This window comes from Lathamus discolor, chromosome 5 (assembly GCF_037157495.1).
Source record: "Lathamus discolor isolate bLatDis1 chromosome 5, bLatDis1.hap1, whole genome shotgun sequence".
NCBI classification, from domain to species: domain Eukaryota; kingdom Metazoa; phylum Chordata; class Aves; order Psittaciformes; family Psittacidae; genus Lathamus; species Lathamus discolor.
In genome coordinates this window covers 92543537-92569417 of record NC_088888.1, presented here as the reverse complement: position 1 = coordinate 92569417, position 25881 = coordinate 92543537, and the positions used below count along the sequence as shown (strand labels likewise).

Genomic DNA, 25881 nt, shown 5'->3' with positions numbered 1-25881 from the left:
TCCATTGAAGCCTATGGACCTAAAATCCCCACTGTCCACCAGCACTCATACACCTAACCTCAGTGAATTTATAACAGCGTAAAGAAAATGTTATGAAGACAGTCAGGGCTAAAACGGTCACCAGTTTCCAGAGTAAAGTAGGTTCTTAAGGATGTAGAAATGGAAGTAGATGAGCACACCAAGAATGGCAGACATTAAAAGTCTCCTCTTTCATGAATACGGTGGCTTCTTCCAGAAGTAATGAGGAAATGCTTTAGGAAACTGCTGTAGCTTGGTTGATCTCTGATACAGTAGAACAGAGTAATTTCTCCTCTAGTACAGAACCTAGTACAAAGTAATTTCTCCTAGTACAGGACTCTCTAATTCTCTGAAACAAATATTTATTTGGTTGCTCAAAGTTCTTTCGCTTTTACAAATAATAAATAAAATGCTCTTTAGAAGACTTTGTAAATCAAAGAAGAATATAGCTTTAAACTGTTTGCATGCTCTTGTACCTAACTAAAATGAAAAAGGTGAGCTCATCTTTTTGTTTTGTTTTTTTTTCTCCCCGTGATGTTGGCCTTGTGAAGCATGTTTCAAGAACAGCTTTGAATAGTAGAAATCTCAGAGTAAAGCTTTTGCATCTATGCACATTTTAGCACACTCATGATGGGGTGATGATGATGGTTATCTTTTAATCAGTGTATGTAGATAAATTCTCAAGTCTCTGAACAGCTTTTATTCAGTTCTTGACTCAGTCAAAGAATTCAATGACTTTTTTTTTTTTTATTTTTTTTTTTTTGAGTGAGAACTAAATATAGGCGTCCAGACTACTTCTTGTTTGAGAAAACCGGAACTTTGCAAGGGTTGGATGGCATTTTTCTGTAGAGGGATGTACTGCCATCCAGCTCTGAGACATGGATTCGGATGCGTCTCACATCACACAAAACTCCTTAGTGCTACCAAAAAGTTCTTGATAATTTGGCACGTCATAGCATGATCTTTATGATTTAGAGGAGCACTGCTCTAAGCAGCTTTGGGAGCAAGTTTTCCATCCAGCTTGCAATGGATGCAGATGTAGATCAGTTTACTCGCTTAAGCTTGTACTGCATTTTTCTTTTTTACATAGTTTTCTTTCTTTCTTTTTTTTTTTTTTTCTTCTGCTATCCCTCAGTTTTTTAAGTGCTTATTTTTAGGTTTTGGTCTTTTGAAAAAGAGTTCTATCCGTTGCAATTTTCACATTTTTAGAGAATACAAGTAAAAATTGAAGGACCAGTTCTGCTTGTCATATAGATATAATGATATATCTATGTGGAAGTTGGCAGAACTGGCCTATAACTCAATTGGGCTGTCATATATTCAGGGTTAAATTCTGTTGAGGCTTCTATTGAGGTTTGTTTCAAATAATTCAGTGTTTTATCAGAATAACTCGAGAGTGGATTTTCAGCTCTTGAGTTTGATACTGTATGTATAAAGCTATGTATTATGAATGCTTACATTTCCTGAAAGAATTTTTTATGCCATAATTTTGTATTGGACAGTTGTTAGCCCGCCTTTTACTGTTGAGCTGATCTTTGCTCAGTTTCTGTATGAAGAAGATGTTGCAAGTCATCTGCTTCACTGTAGCACCAGAGATGCATTTGTTTATAGGTTCTGTAACCTTCATAACTTTCACTGTTGCCCTGTGTTAATGAGCATAGGGTCACAGTACTTACTTCCCTCATCAGGCTTTATTGGCTATGTGTGTCATGTGTATTTTGAGGAATGCTGGTTGTTAATGAATCCTGCTTTGTTTTAAAATGGTTTCATATATACTGGGATTTGATTTTTTTTTTCTTGTTTTCATACTCTGCTGTTTTCTCTTACTCTCCTTGTCAAGTTCTTGCCATGCATGAAAATGTTCTTAAGTGTCCTACACCAGGCTGCACAGGCCGGGGCCACGTAAATAGCAACAGGAATTCTCACAGAAGGTAAGGATGCCATCGCTGGACACCAATCTAGAGGGAACAGTGCCTCCAAACTCTAGCCCTTCTAGCAGTCCACTGGCTGGGGGGGTGTGAGTGTGTGTTTCGTTGTTTTGTTCTGAAGATTGACAGATGGTGCTTCGTGTGCTTTATCCATTTTAAAGAGTAACATTTATTCATGTATTTTCTGAGGAGGAGGAGTGTGCGTTTGCTTCAGTATGGCTGAATTGAATTCCACAGAAGACATTTTAAGCTTCTTTAGCTTTTTGGGTGGATTTTTTCCCTTTTTGTTTTGATATTAGCTGAAAAGCAGTGGTACAAAACAAATGGTACTACTTCTTTTGAGTATGTCACAAGGAGAAAGAAGAGTCTGCCAGTGTCATCAGAACTCGGGCAGAGTTCTTGTTTTCACACTTCACTGTCTTCAGGGATTATTTCAGAAAAAATCCACTCCTTAAAATGATTTGATTTTTTTTAATATGTGACAAACAGCATTTTGCATACACAGACATTAGAAGAGTTAGTTTTCTTACTGACCATAGTCCCAATCCCAAAGTCTTTATTCAGCTAAAACTGAAAGAGAATTTTGCCTGTTTAAGAAACCTTACAGAAATGTCTCATTAAATTTAAAAATGAGAAACCAGGGATGTCAGATGTAAATATTGTAGCCTAACAAATGAAGATCAAATCTATAATTTTTGAAGATTAGTAATAGATTCTGATAGAAAGGATATCATTGCTTATTAAATTCTTCCAAACAAATCATGAAATTTTCAAGATGTTACTGTAGTTTTTAGTATATGTTATAATTTTCACACAGAACAACAAGATCTTGCTTATTTCTTTACAATTTTCAAAAATCCAGGAAGTGGGGCTAAGAGGGTAAAAGGAACCATGCAGGGTTCTCATTATAGAATTCCTTTTCACTGTTAATTGCGGCATGAAGGCTTAAGGGACTACACAGGCACTTGACATTCAGCCTTTTCAAGCTCTGAATTACTAGATCCCCTCATATTAACTACATGTCTCCCAGAAGACTCTTGTGGGTACCAACTCATCTGCAGTAAACTCTGGTACCCCTTTCTTCTCTGCGGTGATGCTGGCAGTAGATGCAGCAAAAAACCTCTGAGAAGGTTTCACAGGAATTACTGCTGCTTGAAGCAGCATTCACTTCTGGTTGAGTATCTACTAGGTGTCTGAATAAGAGCATGTCGGCGGAGTGCAGCTGCCCTCTGGCTTGACTCCAAAACCGCACAGACCCCCCCTCACCCCTCTGCAGAACTAGGGCAAGGAGGGAGGGCTAGAGGGAGCAGTTTGCAGTCTGTGCTCACGTCTTTCTGCAGCTTTTGGGGCATTTTGCTCTGCTTCACTTTTTTAAATTATTTTTTTTCCCTCCTTCTTTCCTGTAGAGGAGGGAACATCTGGGAATGCACTGCTTTGCCTATCATTTTAATTTCTTTTCCTGTGGAGAACACAGAGAGCTGCGGTCACATAAGCATGCAGTAGACTATGACAAGGAAGGGACCCCCTCCATTGTCAGGTCACAGGTTTTTACAGCTTCACTAAGAGCACCATCTGCTGGCATCAATATATTTATTTTTCCCTGTTCTAAATCTTTTCCAGAAGAATCGGGCTTATTGTTACCACTTCAGTAAAAATTCATTTGCAAATCTAATTGAATTTCAATTCAAGTGCAGAAGTTCTTTTCACATTACATCATCTACTTCTAGAAAACATACTTTTGTGGCTGAAATTTATGAAGACACAAAGTATAACACAGTTGAGATGTAGATTAGCGACTCAAGGCCAAATGTTGCACTCATTTTATACCTAGAAAAAAAGATTAATGTTAATGGACCTGAATGAATTATGAAGCAGTGCAATATTTGGCCTATGTGGTGTTGTCATTTAATCATTTTCAGGAGCCATTTTGTTGGCAACATTTGTAGATGCATAAAGGTCACTAGTCCACTAGCAGAGCTGCACAGTAGATTTCAGTTTGTATTCTCCTCCCCTACTGGTATATTTACTGGCTGACATCCAGGAATAATCTACCCATATAGTCAGAGAAGAAGAGCAGATATGAGATCTACCATGTAACTTTGAAGGCAGAAGGAAGAAAGTCTACTCTAGAGAAAATATATATGACCAAAAAGCTATTGGAAACCCTTTTCCTTCAGATTCTTCCTGATGCTGGCTAAGGAAAGGAGTAATTGGATCAATGCTATAATGTGAAACTACTCAGGACAAGACAATTAAATTTCCTTTCTGTAATTGCAGCCTCTCTGGATGTCCTATTGCTGCAGCAGAGAAACTGGCTAAAGCTCAAGAGAAGCATCAGAACTGTGATGTGTCAAAATCAAACCAGGCATCAGATCGGGTTTTAAGGTATTAGAAATCACTATAATACTTATTATTATGCAGAATTCATCACACATTCACCTAATCTGAGAATTTATATTTACATACGTTGTATATACATATATATCTCCTTTAAAGAAGAGGTAGAATTAGGGCTTCTGGATCCAATTCTCACAGTGTATATTTCCCACTCAATTTACATGGGGGAGGGTTGGTAATTATTTTGGCAAATACATGTAAAGCTGAAAAGCTCATTTTTGTCTTAGGCATTGTTTGGTGTAAAGATGACTGCTGGAGTGCAAAGTCTAAGAACAATGTGAAAAAAGTTGGTATCTTTTGGGAATAAACTAATATTTACCGGTAAGTCTTGGTTTTTTCAGCAGGCTTTTACTAGTAAATATCAGTTTAAATTAAACCAGAAGCCCTATTTGCATTACCAAACTGGTAGCACACCTTTTGACGGGATACTTGGAAAAATTCCAGGTATAGCTTAGATTACGAAATAAGGTCAGGCTTAGGTCTTTGTGCCCCCATTACTGCCAGGAAAGACAGAAAGAGAGAAAAATTGTCCTAAATTTTCATAGAAGAAGGACCTTAAACCAATTAGACATAATTATATGCCTTATCTTCACCCGTATATGATTCTGCAGTTATCCAGAGCTGTACCCAGCTTTGTGCTATTGTCTCTTTTGAGATGTGTGGGTGGAAAAAGTACTATTTCTAAGGAGCTGAAGTGTGACGGATACATGTAAAGGAACTAGACTTCTGCATGATTGTACCAGCCTTATGCTGATGATGCCCCAAGAGCTGCAGAATTTCTCCATGGATACTGTGATATCTGTAGGCTGGGATAGGTACATCCCTCCCAGCTGCCTCGAAGAGCGTGGAGGAAGTGCTGCAGCTTTAGTTCCCAGAATTTCCTACTTATCCCATAGGTTTCTTAGTGTTTAGCTGTCTGACAGATTTAAAATCTGATAGGGCTGCTTAAAATGAAACTTTTCTACTGTATAATCAACATCATTCTTCAAATATTCTCTTAAAACTTCATCTAATCTTGATGGTCTTTTCAAAACCCAGTCTTTACATAAAGCTAAGAACACAGAATTATGGTTCACATCTCTAGATTTTTTGTTGTGCCTGTTGACTGTTTTCCTTCCTCACATTGTTTTTGGTAGGCGTCATCTTAACTGCTCCTAATTCAGATCATGCAATTTTTCATAGAGCATCCCAGACAGTTCTCTTAGAGAAGGGTTCTTCAAATTCTAATAAAAAAAAACAAACAAACCACCCTTTAAGGGAATAACACTTGACGAAAAGATCAAAAATGCAGTGGCTTTTTCCACTGCTCATCAGAGGCCATACAAAGGTAGCAACTGCTCAAAAGCTGCATCAAGTTTGCTGACAAGCTTCCTAAGAAGTTGAGCTGAATTGTAACTTTGGTTGTGAGCTGGCCCTGTGTTTCAGATTTTATAGGCAACTCAATGCTTTCATCTTGTCTTCCTCTTCCCTCTTACCTTTAAGTCATTGAAGTATTTAAGATTAAGAACTTGGAGCTGTTTACAATATTTGCATGCAAGCAACTGATGGGCAGAGAGAGATGTTCTAAGAGTAAATCTTGAATATTTGTCTTCTTCCAGTTTCCATCCCACCTGTGTTTAAAATTTCTTACCTAAAAAGAGATCAAATTCATAGGACTTATGTTCCACAGAAATTTTGCATTGAATGTACAAGGTCTGAACTGAATTTTTTAGCTAAATATATCTTGAGATAGGATCAAAATCCTATTCATATCAGCTCATTGTATAAATAAACCCACTGTATTCTGTGAGGAAGAAGTGTCTAAAGGAATAAGCATACATAAATCAAAGGGAATAGTATGACTAATATAATTTCTTGGGTGATCTTCACATAAATATCCTGAATAAATTCTGTGAAAATGAATTCATTCAGAAAAACATAATATAATATTCAAAACCTATTTTTTACTATTTATCATATTCCATTTTGTCAGTCAGCATGATGATACTTCTGGTCTTGACTGAATTTATGTTCCTAAGAATGTTCCTTCCATTTCTTCTGGCTATAAATGCAGTAAAGAAAAAAAAATAAAGAAAAAACAAGGCTTGATTGTATGATTCTTGATTCCAGCAGAAGCATCTCAGGTGTTCTGTTCATCATCTTTGCCTCCTGCTAAACACAGTAGGTAGACATGCAGCACTGTGTAGCAGTTGCTGCCTATGACCTAGTCATATAACACCTTCTTAGGTAGGTAAGGTTTGCAGGCTCTGACCATCATTTGCCTGCTTTGAGATCTGATTGCTTCTGTGGCCACCTGCAGAAGACAGCGTGACAATGAAGTTCATTACATCATTCTTTCACAGAGGTTTAACAATGGCCAAATGGAATCAGTCAGGGCTTTTCCTAACTATCCTCCAACCAAAGAGAATTTAGCTGATAGTTTTATTCTGTATTCATTCAAAGGACCTTCCTTGAGATGTGTACCTGTGTATCAGAAATCACAGTTCCTGCCAGAACCTTGCATTTAAGGGTCAGCAGGACCTGCAAGGCAACAGCTCAAAGTTAGCAGAGATCGTCAGACTCTCCTGTATATTTCTCAAGATGAACATAGATTTGTATATTAAGGGATGAAACAGGACTAGCTTCTTTGGAAAGCACACAGGAAAACAGTATACAATTCTATTGAAAGAAATTCAGAGGAAACTCCATTAATTAAGTTGAGCTTCCAGTGCTATTTTTTTCTTTTTGACCTTTAAATAAATTTGTCAAAACTTCTTCTGTCAGACTGCTTGCCCTTCCCAAAAGAGAAAAATGTTTGCTATGTGATGCAATTACACGGGGAAAGGGAAACCCTGAAGCATTTTTAAACAGAATTTTAAAATACTTGTAGCTGCAAGATACATTTAGTGGTATTAGAATTAATTTTGTCTAGGCTTTGTTCAAGAAAATATATACTGTTTGTCTGCTGAAAATAACCAAACTAAGCAAATGCAAAAATATATTGCTATCTCTTGAGTACAAGAAATAACTAAGATTTTCTAATCTGAACTATAAATTATGCACAGACACAGTAAACTGAACTGCATCTAACAAACTTTACATATCTTTAATTTCTAGGCCCATGTGCTTTGTTAAGCAATTGGAGATCCCTCAGTATGGCTACAGAAACAATGTCCCCACCACCACACCCCGCTCCAACTTGGCCAAGGAACTAGAGAAATACTCTAAGACTACGTTTGAATATAACAGTTATGACAACCATGCCTATGGCAAGAGAGCCATAGCTCCCAAGGTGCAATCCAGGGATATATCCCCCAAAGGATATGATGGTAGGAGGTGCACACTCTTATACATGAGAGACAAGTTTGCAGTTAATCATGTTGTTGTATATGTAAACATCATACAAATAAGACATGTTTTCATGTTCATTTAGTATTATGAGGAATGCTGTCATGTGTAAGTTATTTTAAAGGCCTTTTTAAAGAGCACTGTTTTATCTGGTACTTGCTTTAGGTTTGTTGTGCTGGCAAAAGAACTTCTCCAGCTATTAAGCTCCTGGGATGTGTTGCGATCGCAATAAAAGCTAAATAATAGTGCTAGTCATTATGTTGCTGTCTGGGAGACCTGGCCTCAAGGGTCACATTAGGATTCTTGCTTCCATATGGTAGTTCAGGTAACCTATAAAGATAGCATACTTGCTCAGTGGGGATATAGAAGTAGAAAACCTGGATGTCATTGCACTTCATAAATCACTGCTACTTACTTAATGAGGCATTTCTTCTCAGTTTGTCCTCATGAATTCACCTGATGAATTCTATGGAAAACCTAACCTAAGTAACATGGTTAGGAGTAGGCTGAAAGTGGCTTCAGTTCAGAAGTCAATGGCTGGGGTCTGTCAGGCAAGAGGATTTTTATTAGGGGACAAAAATGAACTACAGGATAAAGAATGAGGATTTGGAGTGTAGCCTTTGAAGATATGAGGGATTTCCAGAGCAATACAATTATATGTGTATATATATATTATATGTGTGTGTGTGTATATATATATAGATATAAAACCAAACTGTGCCTATATCTATTCTATTTTCTTTTTTTTTTTCTTTTTCTGAGTGTTAATGGTTTATTTTTTTGTTTAAATATTTGATAATACTCACTGACTACCATAGGAAATTTTAGGCAGGTGTCACATTTTTGTTTAGAAAACAGAAATAAATCTACTTTATAGAACAATTTATGTTGTTGCCTGAACATAGACTCTGACATTCAAAGTAGGTAAGTGGAGAAAGGGAAAATTGATATAACTCTTGCCTTCATATTTCTGATATTTTGGATATTTTGCTTTATCATAGAATCAACAGGCATGTTCTTGCACTAGAGTGGAAAGGAGAAAGGTTGTGAAAGGCAACATGTTTTTTATGTAAAAGTGCCCTTTTTTTCTTTTCTCATCTTGTTTGCCTTGTATCAGAATAAGGGCTTGAACATTATTGAAGGTAAAGCAGTAACTCTAACTGTGTTTAGTAAGCTAATGAGAGTACATTTATATAAGGTAAATGAGATATTAACTGTTGTTAATACCTCATTATACTCAATATGTCAATATCTCATATATTGTTGTGTGTATGCTCTGTCTACTCTTGCAGAAAGCAAACAATCAAGAGTATAGCTGGGGATCCTGTGGACATGTGTATTTTCAGGTCAAATTACTGAGGCTTAAACAACTGACACGTATTTTTCTCATTTAAATTGCCTTTTCAGCAAATAATTAAAACCCCCAGTTTTTTTCCCAAATCCCAGAACTTGAAAATACATGTAACATTAAACACATGTTTAACAGTGGCCTTTAATACTGAAAGGTTAGGGTGGTGTGGGTCACTATCTTTATATACATTCACTTCCCCTTGATATAAATAGCAACTTTACTTGGAGATAAAACTGGGGCTAGGTTGCTTCATTGCTCAGTACTGTGAGCCAGAGAGGACTGAGGGACACTGTCTACATGTGATTCATAATACAATACAATAGAATGCAGCAAGCATATGTGGTTCTTGTGTACCTGGAACCGCTGAAGGCCATTATAGCTGGAGCAGGTTGTTTGCCAAATGAAGACTACATCCCTATGGATTTGCTCCATAGCCCTGCCTCTGCAGGAGGTAGCACATGCTATACCTGGTTCCAGGTGATGTATGAGCTGTTTGTCCAGACAGACATGCCTACATAATCCCAGAGATGCAACGTAGTTTGAGTTTCTCTTTATACTTTGTTTTGATTTTCATGAAACCTTTAGGTTTCACATCTTTGATAATTCTGTAAACACTCCATCGTATTTGGCTTCAGTTGGTAAAGGGCTTCAAAATTCCTCAGGAAAATCAGCTAAATTCATAGAATGATGGAGTGAAATCCTGGGCACACTGAAATCAGTCAGAGCTTTTGGCACTGACTTTCAGTGGAACAAGGATTTTGCTGACAGTTAACATAAATGAATATGAAGGAGATTTCAGAAAGAGATTCTTCAATTAAAGGAACCACTATTCCTCAAGAAACTTTGCAGTATTTTCAGGTGATTTCATATTTTTGTGCAAAAAAGTTATTAATTACTGCTACTAGAGGCCTTACGGAGGTACAGAGTGCATACCTATTATGTATGTCAGGAAAACATGTTTATATGAAAGCAGATTTAGATCTGAAAAGTTATCCTGAAAAACCTGAAAGTAAGCCTAAGGTTTTAGGTAAACTTGAAAGTAAATAGCACTTTAGTTTTTTCTGACTATATGAAACAAATAGTCTATGGATATGAAAAATCAACAACTTCATGTCTCAGTCCTTTTTTAATTGTAAGCTAGCACGGTATTTTAATCATCACAGAAATGGATTATATGTTCAATAAGTGTTTGGTTGTGAGTGAGATGAACATAAATAGCTCCTTTGGGTTGTTTTCTTGATTTTTTTCAACAGTAAGCTTTAGTAAAAACAAAACAGAAAATGGGTACTTTGTGTGGCGGGGTAGGATGCTCTGATAATTCATGATAAATCTTGTGTTTGTGGGCTTGTTTTTCCTTTGAAACTAGTTTCATGGTGTATTGGAGGTTCGGTTTATGGCATACAGCAGTAGAGATAAGAACGGCTGGTCACAGCAAGCAGAGGAGACAGCAACACTTTCAGTTGCTCAGGTGATGTAAGGAGCAACTTTGACTCCACCAGTATTACTGGCTCCTTCCATCAAAACACTGAGAAAATGTTAGGAGTGGGATTCATCTGACCATACATAGACTTCTGTTACTGTCAGCACCTACATCTAAGCTCATCACTCCTTTCAGATCCAAGGAGAAAGATAGACATTTCTCTGATTCGGTCAGTTTCCTCATGAATTACTTAATACTGGTCATGTGAATCATTGCCTGAAAGTTCCTATGTTTTTTTCACTGCCTATGTAGGAAGCCTATAAAGACTAGGTCAGATATCTGAAGTTAGGTGAGATGAATCTCTTATTGTGCAAGTCAGAAGAAGTGTTAAAACTGTAATTTACATGACACATTCAGTATTTAGGCAATACTGGGGAAGAGGGTGCCTGGCAGAATTTAATCCCACTCCAAGTATATTCCTTTGGTCCTTTACATTGTTGGGATCAATCCTACTCCTCCATTGTTAATTACCAAGAGGAGCGTGTAGACTTTGAGAGGTTCTTTGTAATCGGCCCCAAGGCATACCTTACGGGAAGCCAGTTTGAGTATGCAGCTGGTTAGACCTCTGTCTGTTATTTAATGGGAAAAAGTGTTCTCCACTTTTGGTTTCACTCCAGATCACAAAGCGTAGGTAGGCAGCAGAGTTTCCAAAACCTGGTACCACAGGGTTAGGTGATGTATCAAGCAGAATCACCTGGTATTGAAACAGTGCAGCTTTCTCTTTGTTAGAGATCAAGCTGATTTAATTAATTATAAATTGGTGATCTTTGTTTCTCATAAAAAGCTAATGTGAAATAAACAGGCTGGGTTATGTGTCTCATCTAAAAATGTACAGCTACGGTAGAGTTAAAATAACCATGGCCATTTCTGTCTAAGTAAGTTTTGCCTAAATTATTGGTAATCTTAAAGCTAATAATTGCATATAATGTGCTTTATATCTTCAAAGTGTTTTGCGAGTGAATCACAACACAACCAAATTTTAGAAGCGACTTTCTATTTATAGGGAAAGTGGATTTGAGGGATAATATAGCTTGACCAAGGCCACAGAGGAGTCCATATCAGAGCCTGCATGAGTTTCTGATGGGTAGTCCTATGTATATAGCTGCTGCTTTCCCTCCCTTTCTTTAGCACACATTCTCATAAATATATAATTTCCCATGTAGTATGTCTCATGTCTGTCTAAATGTGACCTGCTATAACAAGACTAACATTTTTTTTGCAAGTGACAGAAGTCTTATTTGTTCGTATGAATTTTGAAAGACATTTCTAATTTGACAAGTTCAGTGGTACAGGGTGCTTGCTGTGCTAACACAGTGGAAACTGAATTATTCAGCTATTTCTTTCCTTTAGTATAGGAAAATTCTTGTATGTCTTGGATACCTTTACAAAGTAACAATGGATAAATGCTGAATTTTCAATGACCACCAATAACTTCCATATTAATAATGAAACTCTTAAGAAATAGTTCACAATTTTATTAGTGGATACTCTGCTACAGTAGTGCTACTGTGTGTTCAAAACAAAGAAATGTGATGAATGTTTAACATTCACTTCACTTAAAAAAGATCACACCCTGTGCATTATGTGGCTTTCCTGAGAAAACTCCATCTGTTATGAAATAAGTGAAACACTATTTCCTTTGCAGTAAAAATAACACCATGATTTTTTCATTATTTTTTTTTTTTTTAGAGAAAATGGGATGACATAAACTCTAGCAGAGATATTTTGCTTTCAGATTCTTCTTTTGAACCCTGCCTACCAAAGCAGCCTGTGCTTCACAAATGGGCTGTGCTTATGGGAGCAGATTATTATATGTATGTCTGCTCAGACAAATACACCTGAAGAGTCTGGCATTTAAGTGGAGCCCATCATGGAAGAGCTCTAGCTAGGGCCTGACCTTTTTTGTATAGCTCTCTAATCAGCATGCTAGTTGGTTATTGTTATACTGTGCTATAAGGTATGATCTCTGAAGTATGCATTTCCATCTGAAGGGCAAGTAGTCGCTGTAATATGCATGTATGTATCCTCTGACCTTGACTTTTTTTTTTTTATGAAAATACCTAAACTTTTAGATTTAGGAGATGAGTTCACTTTCCTACACTTTATATGAACACTTTTAAAACCGTTTATTTGGGAAGAGGGTTGGAGAAATAAGTGGGCTAATAGGGCTGTTTTCCATTATTACTGTAGTACCTTTGGCTGCAAGAAGCATTTCTTAGAAGCAGCAACAGTGCTGTGTTGTGTTTAGATAGGCTCGATATGAGCTTTGTCAGTGCCTTGGCTCTTCTGTGACTGCTTGTGGCTTCTGTCATTCAGAGTGCAGCTAAGTGCCGCTGTCCTTGGAGTGGGCAGGAATGGATGTCTTTGGTTCTTATTGTTTCTGTGAAGAGTTGAGGGTGGTCAGGTTGTTTGAAGGTGGGGACATTTCACTTATATCTGTTTCCATTTATACAGCCACTGTTTCTGCCTTTGTGCAAGCCATGGTAAAACTCACATGAGACCATCACCTTTCTTCTTCCATTACGTTTCTCTCCTTTCTGATGGCCAGCGTTGTAATATTTGCCTGTGATATAGGAAGAAGAAACCTTTTAGGAAGCATGGCGTGATTGAGGACATATGAGAAGCACTGTGGCTCAGATGCCATGCCTGTCAGTCTTACAGTGGGCTTGATCTCTAGCAGACCTGGGGAGTCTAGGCCTTAAATCTACAGTTTGCTCATGTAAATAAGAAAAGGTCCCGTAGTGTTATGTTGATCCTCATTAATAAAATGAATAAGCCAAGCAGATCCTACCTTCTGTCTGACTATATATGCAGGGTAAAAGCAGTGTTTCTGTGTTTTGGTTGTTACCTAAATCCAGACTGTTTGTCAGAACAATTCATGGTCACATCATACAGGAGGTTATTTCATACAAACTCATATATGTAGAATATAAAAGTCACAGACAGAAATCAAGAAATACAGCCATCATTCCTATTGCGGGCTTTTTTTTTTTTTTTTTGGCATCAGTTACTGTTGCTCATTATAAATTTCACCTCCAGCAATTTTTTTTTTCTCTTCACTTATGCAGAATGCTCGTTCTTTTGAGTCATCCTTGTCATATTTCTTCCCACAGCTAAACGCTACTGTAAGAATTCAAGTCCAACCAGCAGCACAACAAGCAGTTATGCCCCTAGCAGCAGCAGCAATATGAGTTGTGGTGGAGGCAGCAGTGCCAGCAGTACCTGCAGCAAGAGCAGCTTTGACTATACTCATGACATGGAGGCAGCGCACATGGCTGCTACTGCTATTCTGAATCTCTCCACTCGCTGCAGGGAGATGCCTCAGAACCTCTCCACTAAGCCTCAGGATCTCTGTGCAAGGGTAAAAATTAGTAATTCTGTTTGTTGATGAAGATTTCTCTTTACTTGCACTTGCTGTGTGGCCCTAATAGATAGAAGAATAGCTTTAGTACATCTTGCCTTTTTTTTTTCTTTCTTTCTCTCTTTTTCTCTAAATTACCATAATCTGGTAGCTCTGCTAAAGCAGGGAGAAGGAAAAGGGAAAAAAAAAAAAAAAAAAAGTAAGATGCAAATTGGTCACAAGTGTCTGGGGAAATCCCGACTGGTTTGTAAACTAATGATACTGGTAGCATGTACTCCTTGTTTTAAATTTGTCTCTTACTGGTGATAATTACTAGTGTAATTATAAAAGATGTTTGGATTGCTCAAGTGGTATTAATCGCACTACTGAATTTTTGGCTAAACACAGCCTGATTCATACATTTTGTGAAAGGATCAAGATTTAACGATGCATTTTCATTTAAAAAAGTCACAAATGAGACCTAAGGTTGTAAGATCTAATACAAAGAAATCTATGCTACTTGTATGTTAGAATTTCTTGTGTGCCTGTAATATCACAGTTCTGAAGTCACTGCATAATACATTTCGAATGAACAAATCCTCTGGTACAGGTGACTTTAAACGTGCTTAACAGTAGTGCAGGGTCAGTATGTTCTGCATGTTCATAGAGACTCAGTATATTATGAAATGGCTATATTGACTTTTGTTGTTAAGCTTTATATATTAAGAAAAAACAGTATACTATATGATTCATGGAAGATTGTTTTTATTATAAACTTTAAAGTTTTGACTGTGACAGCTGTTAAGAAATGAGTGTTTAACATGCAGCAGCAGTACGGTGCTTCCTATAGAAGACCACTAGATGGCTAAGTAGACAGATGCAGTGCAGAGGAAAGCATTTTTATTGTGCTTACAGAAGAGCTTTTGAGCTGGCAGACATGTTCTGTTCTTCTACATATAGACAAAGGCAGATATCTTCTACATATCTTCCTCTCATCCTGTAAAGCCCCTAGATCATTCGTAACAAACTAAACCCATAGCACTAGGTATTAGTAATAACCATGATTTTAGCCGAAATAGATGGTGACTTTGTTTTCAAATGCTGCTTGTTATATTAATTTACTTAGTACTTTCTGGCATGCAAATAATTGCAGTTGTTATCTATATCAACACAATGGAAAAAGTTGGAATAAAATGAAAAATATCTTCTGTATCAAAACCAGAAGGGGCCTCTCTCCTAGTGTGTCACCCTATATTGAGGGTGAAGGAATGAATCTGAGAAGATAAACAAGTATTTTCTAAATTAAATTAGCAGGATAGCAGCAATCAGAAATATGCTCTGACAAAAGGCAGTAGTTCAGAGAGAGTTACATTCACAGTGCTTCCCTGCAGCTCTGTTGTTACTCAAGAGAAGAGAAAGTCACCAGACATACAAGGAGGCAGTCTCATTCACATTGGTTTTGAAACCCAAGTTCTCATGGAGCTTTTCATTTTTGAAAAGATGTGGGATTCTCTGTGGACATTTTTATTTTATCTCTCCTTGGTTTTTTTTTTTTTAAATTTGACTTCATTTTAAGATACCTTATTTCTCCTTGTCTAATATAACAGATAGCCCTTGTTTGTTTCTATGAAAGAAAAAGTCAGAGCCCATATTCACCCTATTTTTCATAGCACCTCAGTTGCTGCAGGAATTGGTGCAATTATTGTTGCAACTATTCTGCTACCTAAATTTATTAATTATGAAGATAGACACAGGAAATGTTAAAACATTTACATCTGCAGGGAATGAACTGTAAAATCTAAATGCATTTCCTCACTGGCACGTGGTGTCTGAAAGGACTTGTTTTGCTACCCTACCTCGCTGCTTAATTTTCTGGCATTATCTATTTAAGCATTGACTGTTAATCTTAAATAAACAAAGAAACACAGACTATTTGATGCTAGCTGGTTTTTGTTACTTTCATTACCCAGACAGGTGTCAGAACTGGAAACAAGAATTATGCAGATGTTAACTTATACTCACCTGTCACAGAATGAATCAAGAACATAAATACAATGACAAGTAAATACCTTTAAAGATTTCTCCTTTTATTCCAAATTTTTCACCTGTGTGCCAGGTGGCAGGAGGGGTAATGAAGACTCTCCCCTCTTCCCCCAAACACAAGATTAGCCATTCAGGAAGAAATCTGCTTTAACAGCATTAATGTTGTATAACAGCATCATGCTATGTGTGGGAGGGGGCTCAATGCTTACAATCTATACAGGAATGGAAAAGCTTTTTATCATTCTGCTAGGCAGTCAGATTGAAGAAGAGGTAACAGTTTGCTAGTGTGAAGCTGAATTAACGGTATTTTTCTTGTTTTGACAGAATCCTGATATGGAAGTCGATGAAAATGGGACATTGGATCTGAGCATGAACAAGCAGAGGCAGCGAGATGGTTGCTGTACCATTTTGACACCACTGGAGCCAATGTCCCCGCAACGGCAAGCTGTGATGAATAACCGGTGTTACCAACTGAATGAGAATGACTGTTGGGACTTGCCAGTGGACTACACTAAAATGAAGCCCACTAGGATAGATGAAGATGATTCCAAAGAGATTAATGTATGTCTTTTTCATCTATTAGTTCTTGTTGCAATCTGATTTTGGTAATTTGTTACATTTCTGAAATTTGGAGGGAAAGAGAAAACATTAAAACATGATTAAAATGGTGGGTTTATACAAAAAGGACTTTTTCTGGTTAATCTTTAGGACTATACCATGCTGGCACACATCTGATCTGTGACTAAGTTCCATAAGACAACGTTTGAACCATGAATGTGAATCATGTTTTCTAACAACATCATCTTGTTAACAAATATTTTCTGCAGTAAAATCACTTCACGATATCCAGATTACTTTTCTCTGTATAAGCAAGTTGTCATAACTGTGCAATACTGGGTTAATCAGCTCTCAAGATATTCTCCTAAATTTGAAAACCATAAATGATATTCTGAGTATTTAAAAGCGTGTATTACTTAGAAATCAATTTAAAGAAAAGCAGCAGAGTATAATGTAAGCTTTTGACTATTTCAGCTAATCTTCTAGATTACTTATACACTACTGATAGCTCTGTCTGTGAAAGGGCCTGTATTAATGAAATACTTTCTTTCAATACAAAGAAAGTATTTTAGAAATCAGTTTTTCTTTTCAATTCATAATACCAAGACAACAGCAAAACCCTTAGAAAGAAGAGGAAAATAAAGAAAATACAGTAGTGAATTTTTTTTACTTTTCAAAACTTAGAATAGCCATGACATTGAAGAGGCTTGTTGGCAAGGTTCTATGTCACTCCTTCTGTTCATCAGGTTTTAACCCGTATCCACTGTGCAGTTTATGATCCTGCACTCAATGTAGTTTAGCTCTTTGGAGACTTCTAGAGCTTGTTCTCAGTTTTTTCTTGGTTTATAACAGAAAATTAGGCTAATCACTTGTGTGTAGCACATCACTTGACAATTTTGATTAAAACATAAAACTATTTTCAGCAAGTTTGAAACATATAGAAAAGTGGCATTTTCACTAGGTACACTGAATGCATTCTAGCTTTGCTGTTAATTACAGCTTTGCTATTAATTTCACTGAAGTTAGGATATCTGTCACTATCAAGGAAATCTGAGGTAAGCCAACATTTTTGTCTCGGGGCAAGAACTCCTTATTTCTGCTGTGGTGTTTATAGCACCATCTGCAGGAATGGCTGAATTAATGAATTCAGCCACTTCAGTCCTGAAACAGAGGATTTTGAGTTTTGGAATGCATCAGTGAAGCTAATTGCAAATTGTATAATTCTGTTTTTCCAGACAGATCCACTGAGGTTTGCCCAAGATTGAGATTCTGTGTGTAGATGTTAAGATTGCTCCTATTTCATCTTTGAGGTGTTCTATATCATTAAAAATGTTATTTAAGATTGTTTTTGATGCATAAGATATTGTATTAGGTTCTAAAGGAAAACGGTATGACAGCTATAGAAAAAGCTGGTTTGCCTATTTTCTTTTCAAGTTAAACAAGATATATATTCCACATGTTGTTAAGTCTTCATAGAAATATCAAAGTATTGTTCAAAGGTTTAATATGTGAAATTATATAAAATAATTTCAATTTCTCTGGCAGAATAAGATAAAGAAGGTGATTACATCTGATGACTCTGCATTGCATTATTTTGTGTAAGTTGCAACCTCATCTGGCTGAAACTAATGTGTATGTATTTCCCTGTAGCCAGAAGATTTGGATCCCTTCCAAGAGGCGCTTGAAGAAAGAAGGTATCCTGGTGAAGTTACTATCCCAAGTCCTAAACCCAAATACCCTCAATGCAAAGAGAGCAAAAAGGATTTAATAACGTAAGCATAATGTGAGGTGAAATTATTTTTCTCCTTTTAACCTTTCTCTCTTTGTCTTATTTTAAACAAACGAGTACATATACGCCTTGCAGTATGAGCATGCAACATTTGCAGCATATAAATGTTTCAAACTGCCAGTTAAGTAAAGTGATAAGCTAACGTGTATTTGCTTGTTCTTAATGATGCTATATTGTATTGAGACACCATTTTCATTTAAACCTGTTCATTTTGCAGCTTTTCGATTAGGATGCTTAAAACCCCTTGCAGTCATTGCAGCTAAACTGGAAACAATGAAACTTTTAAAAGTTTTTTTTAAACATACTTACTATTTTGGCTGTTTTTGTTTTTGTTTGGTGGCAGATGTCCAACACCAGGGTGTGATGGGAGTGGTCATGTGACTGGTAATTACGCCTCACATAGAAGGTGTGACTTCATTTTTTTCATGGTGGATTCTGTCTTTTCAATTTATTGTTTTCAGCTTACCTCAACAATGCTGTCAAAGTAAAACGTTGAACTATGTGTTAACCCTTTGAGTAATATATGTTGATCTTAAAAGCATGCTAATTTGTGTGTTGTATAAACGTCTTTTATTTTTAAATAGATTACTAAAATTTCCAAAGTATTCTTAAGCATTTAAGTAGTTAACCCAGGAATCTCAAATATCTTTTGTTACATTTTACTAGTTCCTAGAGAAACAAACAAACAAGCAAAAGACCATTTACAGTATGTAATTTTGGAAGTAATGTTGATACCTAAATATATTCAGAGGGTTAACTATATTACAAAATTCAATATTACAGCACTTGCCCCATCGCTTTTCTGCATTACAAACTTTTACTTTTTAATTTTTATGTTGTGTTTGTTTGGGAGTGTTCAGTTGATGAGAAGATTAACTTACTTATATGTCCTGCCATGTCTTACAGTTTATCTGGCTGTCCCTTGGCTGACAAAAGCATCCGAAGTATGCTGGCCACAAGCTCACAAGAACTCAAGTAAGATATATAGAACAAATACTTTCTTTATAAATATTTATTTGATTGCAAATTGTGTATAGTTGTATCAGAAATTAGAAATGCTGTCTGGAGAGCTGGTGCAGAAGAGACTGATCCTACTTGCATCATGTGTTGAAGTCTCTAGAAATTCCATACGGGCTGGCTCTATACATAAGTCTGTTGATGTAGCTTTTCCTTTTGTGTTTTCATTATGTGATAGGGATGGACAAAAGTCAGAGCTTCTGGAATTTCACCTAAAAGTTTAAATTCCTATTCAATCTTTCTCTGAACTTTTGAGTTTGCTAGTTAGAACAGAAAATTCTCATGTGGTCAGACTGATGAAATACTTCTCAGTATTTACAACCAGTAAAGGGCTGTAGTTTCTCAGATGTAGATCGGAGGGAAGAGAAAACAATTTCTTTTTCCCTAATGCTTGCATAATTTTCCCCAGGTTCGTATCACTGTTATCAGCTTAATGAATTTTCTCATTTGACTATGTTTTTTTAGTGTTTACTTAGTTATTCCCCTACTTAAAATGCATTCTTTACAATTTGTTTCATTTCTTTTGGAATGACAATTATAAGCAATGAAAGTTAGAGAATCATGAAGCTTAGCTTTGATCTGTCTTCCTGCACTGTATGCTCAACTGCAACTTCGTATGTTTTTGTTAGTGCTGTGAGATTGTGGTACTCCTGAGTTGGTACTATGGTTAACACAGAAAGATGTTTGTAAGTAATGAGGAAAAAAATTGGAAGGGAAAGTATAAATGGATAGCTTATACTGCCATGACAAGCAGTATTCTGTCTTTACCATGCATGAGTGCCTTAAATAGCATTTCTTGGGTTCAGTGCATGCCCTGATAAGAAATCAAACCTTGATGTAAAGCATGGGAAAGAAAAGAAAGTAAGCATGAGAAAGCTGATGAAGTAAGACTGCTTTCTAGTCTTAGCTACTCTAGTCACTAGATGCAAACAGTAGGTACAAAATTTACAATTTATTTCCTACCCAGTCAAAAATGGTGTTTTGAAACTATCAATCAGGTTTGATCATGCTGGTATATGCTGCTAGAAGGCTCTGTGATATGCAGGGGGAGGGAATGTAAATGAGATTAGGGAGAATGTGTAAGTGTAAACAGAGTAAGACATGGGCATGTAACCCCAGAGATACTCAGATTTGGACCTGGATTTTGGGTCAGGATGGTTCAAGTGGTAGATGTGGAAGGAAATGTAATTATATAAGCAAAACACAGACAAGACTCTTGGGGCAGCATGAATAATACTTTAAGCACATGGCATGCTGCTCTAGCCTTTTATAAAATTTCCACTTGTATTAGGAAGGTATTTCTGAATTACTCTATCTCCTCTGCCTTTCTCGAGCATCTGCAATCAAGCCTACCTAATAGAGTCCTGGAAGAAATTTAAAACATTAACTTAAACTTGAGACCTACTCCTATCTCATGCCATTCTCTTTACTTATTTCAAGTTTTGCCTAATCAAAGAGAACAAGATTCAGTCATATTTAAAGTTATTTTTTTAGGTTTAGCATCTATTATTTACTTAGCATTTAATATAACTTATTTATTTAGCAATTATCATGATATCTATTGAACACATAAAAACTCAGTTAAGTGAATTCAAGTTAGTGAATGCCAAAATTTTAAGCAGGCTAACTTAGCTCTCTTTTGCCTTTTCATCACAAGGCAGTCCTTCATTTTCTGATCAGATGCATTTCCATAGGATAACAAAGCAATTCACTGCACAGGGCAGGCAGTAATCACTGCATAAGCAGCTAATGAATTTCTTCTGTTTTCCTCATTATCCTATGTGTGGCCCTGTCTGTCATTCACTGCACTTTTCTCAACTGTACTCTCAAGATGTAACTACTAATTCACTCACACATGTATTACTTCCATTACATCTGTTTACTAAATACTTTATCTTGGTTATAAAGGAGTTAGTTTATTTTCATCTGCAGTAGTTTATTTTCATCTGCAGTTATGCCCTGAATTAAGTCAGGGTTAGGGTTAGCCCCATTTTAAAGCCAGAAAACTTTAGCATATAATTTTGATTGCTTAGTTTGAGATTTCTAGGACTGCATTTGTCAGAGTTCTTAAGATTGCAGAGAATACTGTATTTGTTCAATGCCAGAATACCCACTGAGTTTGCTTAGAGCTGGGGGAATTCAGAAGTCACTCCTACATGAGTGACTGAGCCTTTGTGAAAAAGCATGAACTGTACAGGAAAAGCAGGAGAGAGTCCAGTGTTCCAGAACAGCCACGGGACTGTCCTTTATCCTCTGCTGAAACTCTGATCAGTCCCAGCTTCCACTTGGACCATTTCTTCTGCCCTGTTTTCCTTCATATATTTTTCTATATTGCTCCTTGTCTCAAGCTCATTGACTAATCAGCCCATCTCCTTCCTCCATCACACTGATATTTTTATTATCCTTAACCTCTACATCCTGATACTGATAAAGTTGGTACCGAGAGAGAAATGAAACATCTTTGCATTTCTCATATATATTGAAAGCAGGGAAGTAGGAGTCCTACGGACAGCAGCATCCTTTATACAGCTCTCATTTATGCTCTTGTTCGCTGCTTAAGATGGAAGATGTGATCATGTAAATGATATAGTATATGCACAAAACAGCTAAAGCAAAGCTACATAAGGGATTTTGATTTGGGAATTTTTAAACTGTGAAGTACTTCATTTACATCTGTTATATTTCTGTGTGTGAGGTCTGGGAGTATAATTTCCTTGCTTTTAAAAAGAGCAAGCTGAAAAGAAGCAGGAATTCCATAACGTGGGATTCTACTGGCTCTCTGTCAGGCTAACAGCCACCATAAGAACTTGATATCTGCTATACAGGACACCTAAACTACTGCGGTAGTGAGCAGCAGAAGGTATAATACTACATGGACTGACACCAGGAGGTGGGGAACATTGCTGGTGTGCTTCAAACATATTTGCTGACAGCAGAATTGTAGTGAGAATCAGTAACCTTGGCTCCTGCCCCAAGCTGTAGAGAGAAATGTATACACATTTTTTTACCTATATCCGAAGCTGAGATCCCTTCTGTCCTCTCCCTACCAATCTGTACTGTTCTCATCTGTTCATCTTTTATTCCTTGTTCCGGTTTTCCACATAGTTGCTTCCAGTCATCATAAAGATTTCAACCTTTGTAAAATCTATATTAAACACATTTTTAATGCATGAGGGTACAGAGAAAAATTGATACTGCAGTAGAAGAATTAATAGTGCAGCATAGGACTGGTGTTACTGGGCTGCATAGTTTGGAAAGGTTTCATAGCCATGCATAGCTTATGTAGCAAATATCCCATATGTGCTGATAAAGCCTTTATATCACATTTTACCATCCATTTTTTCCTTTGACTGAGGTGTACAAAACACACAAGTTATGTATAATGCAGCTTCCTAACTGGAGTTTTTCTAACACACTGATTCTTTTTAAGCACCAACTAAAATATTAAATAGCAGACACTATTAACAAATAATATTAATGAATTATATAATTCAGATAAAATTCATAAACAAATTAATATGAGACTCTGAAAAAGTTAAAGTTTATTTTGCTTACGGTTATGCTCCCTCTATGGCCTTTTGGTAGTTGTGGCTCCATAGATTCTACTACTCGCATTTCCCGGCTCCCAGAATAATAATGTTGCAGCTTTCAATTAAATTCTTCCAGGGTCAGCATATTTATTCCTTACTATACATGTTTTTCTTCTGTAAATCTTCTTGCTCAGATTTACCATGCAGATTGTACAATTTTCTACTTTCACCCAAAGCCCAAGTAGAAACATGAGAGTCTTTGTTCATAGTTTAACTGTAGACCAAAACAGTTACACAGCCTGATCAATGATCTCCAGATAACAGAAGAATTTCTTCAGCTTTAATTCTCAGTTACTGCTGCTGCTGCAAAACAAAAGTGGTCAGCAGCTTTAAGGGTCTCTGAAGAAATTAATGTCCAGAAAGAATCCAAGTTTTTCCAGCATTAAATTTTTGGTTATAGAACTTGTGTAAAGCAAAAAGGACTTGATGACCTTAAAGATCTTTTCCAATCTACTTGATTCTGTGATTCTTAACAGTTACAGTTACTTCAAAACTAATCCCATTGAAGAATAATAAATACTATAATAAAGAAACATTTTGGAGCATTTCAAATCTTATTTAAAATAAAATTTAAAAAATGTAAATTGTTGTTTTTAAAAAGATACATTTTGTTCAGCAGTAAATCAATCCAATCAAAATGCAGCGTACCAGCTGAGAACCTCTCTATTCAATGTACTGCCAATGTGGGAACCAGAGAACTTGGGTACCATAGACTCCCTGAAAATCACAAATTTACTTCTACTTAGTGCTACTTTGATGTAAAAATAATTATAATTTTTCAAAGGTCATAGGTAACCAAAACTTCACTTAGTCTACTGTAAAACTTATTATCAAATTGTCAACATTCCTTTGGGTCAGTTTTCTGCCAGAAAATCCCATTAGTGCTTGTATTAAAGAAGTTGAACCTCAGAAAGATTTGCAGTTCAACCAGGTGCCTACAAGTTTGGATACTTATCTGATACTATTGTAATATACCCAGTTCTTCAATCCCAAAGCACCTGTGTCTCTATGTAGATTTTCCATGTCATTATTTTCTGTGATGGACATCTTTTGGTATTCCTCTATGGCACTTACAGGGAGGAGTACAGTCTCATTTCCCTCTCTAAAATGAAGCCTGAGAGCTTTTCCTTTCTTTCTTAGTTTTTTCTAAACTCAAAATGTGGAGCTTGGTCTATTTTTGCACATTCTCCACAATGAAGTAAGAGTTGGAATTTCTGTGCCTCCTTCTTCTTTCCATGTCACTCTGCTTTAATTTCCATCCTCCTGGTGGTCATCATCTTATCTTCTTTTTATCCTTGTTTTCCCATTCCCAGATGTGGCAACCTAGCAATGTCTTCAGTTCAGATAGGAAAATGAATTTCTCTGAAGTTCTCCCAGTTAACTACAACTCTTCTAGAAAGAAAAACTCCATGCAGTACGTTTTTTTTCTGGGTAGAAGAATATCCTTAGTTCATACTTCTAGGGAAAATTTTCTGTGTTATTATAAGCTCTAATATTCACTCTTATTGGTGTAATTTTACTGCAATTTGCTCAGCAAGAACTGGCAACTAGGAAGAAGGGATATCCTTCCAGAAATTGAGATGCCTGTGTATTCTGATGAATATATACACTAAAATATTACCTGAAAAAAGTACTATTTTCTTCCTCACTTTATTAATCTAGAAAAACGAAAAAAATAGGTCTTCTCCAAACACAAAATTAAAATGCAGAAATGAAAATTAATAGAATACTTTAATAAATACAACAGAAACATTTCTCTCTTTACACAGGTAACCAGATTATTCTTGGACATTGGTTGTACCTATACTCTTTAAACCTTGGTAGCTCTTCCAATATACAGTCAGCATTTGTGCTCAAACCAATTATTTCTGCAGAGTTCTGTTTAGCTGCTGAAGTGATTTCTCCACCTACATCCTGTTTTGCCACTTAGGTGTTTCTGCTCTTCAGTGCCTGGGTGTACGTTTGTTGCTTCATCTGCACGGGACTATTTTGCTTTGCCTTGCCTTGCCTTCTTTTCCTTTCCCTTTCCTTCCCTTTTCCTGCTTGAGATTACATCTGTCTTCCTATAAGAACTCAGTCAGAATATGACCCATTATATTGTTTCCACTCATTTTTCTCTCTGAAAATTACTCTTTGTTGCAAGAGGAATAACCATTTCCATTCTTATTATCGCTTTTTTTACCCATGTTGTTTGTGTCCTCTTTTGGTTTTTTCTGCATGGGAATCTTAATAGAAGTTGTCATTACAGCTTTCTTGAATACTGAGGTTGTTGAGCCTAGTAAGTAATCTTGTGTTATAATGAAATACTCCTTTGATGCTAAGTATGAATTCTTTGAAATCTGAAGACACCTTTTTAAGTTCTTTGATGTTTTAGCTGATTTTTATATAAAAAAATGTGATTGCTAGGACCAGCTGTGATATATTTGGAGTAGCATTAAAAATTACTAGAGTAAGCCATTTGTAAATGATAGTGTTTTATTAACTTATCTGCAATGTTATGGTAAAACAAACTGTGGTTTTTAATGTGTTATTAAATTGCAAATTAGTGTGTGAGTCTAAATTATTAAAAGCAAAACCAAGGAATATAGATCCCCAATATTAGTTCACCTGTAAGGAATAATCTTTCCCGGTTGTTCAGCTAGGTCCTTGGGCCAAGTGAAATTAGGAATCTCATGTGGTTTCAGTGGGTTTTTTTTGCATTTTTGTTTCCTGTATTTATTGCAGATTTCCACTTGGATACCTTATCTTTGATGGCAGCATGCATGCCTGGCCAGAACAGAACACCTTGGGCTCTGTTCCTGCACTTCTCAATACTCAAATGGGCACTGTAGGTTATACCTAGCATTTCCAACCTCATGTTGTGTGGTGTTATGATAATGTCCTTTGTATAGAAACCCATCATCTGCAGCAACCTCATCTCTGTAGTCGCAATAAGTTTTACATATGGAAGTGGCTGGGCTTTTTTTCTGCTAGAATAACTCATTCAGACTCCAGTAAGGTTGAGTCATTCCATTTTTCTCACTTAAGTTTGTCAACTTTTGTC

General features: G+C 36.5%; 1 protein-coding gene across 4 annotated transcripts in view; it reads left to right on the top strand.

Annotated features, from left to right (window-relative positions):
• The window catches only part of MYT1L (myelin transcription factor 1 like), a 129846-nt gene that overhangs the window by 52512 nt on the left and 51453 nt on the right, over nt 1–25881 (top strand). For all 4 annotated transcript variants that reach the window (XM_065679185.1, XM_065679186.1, XM_065679184.1 and 1 more), the window contains exons 7-13: nt 1859–1949; nt 4224–4331; nt 7440–7651; nt 13615–13862; nt 16209–16445; nt 18093–18214; nt 19138–19206. In XM_065679185.1, the coding sequence (XP_065535257.1) occupies nt 1859–1949; nt 4224–4331; nt 7440–7651; nt 13615–13862; nt 16209–16445; nt 18093–18214; nt 19138–19206 (1087 nt within the window). The remainder of the gene's footprint in view (nt 1–1858; nt 1950–4223; nt 4332–7439; nt 7652–13614; nt 13863–16208; nt 16446–18092; nt 18215–19137; nt 19207–25881) is intronic.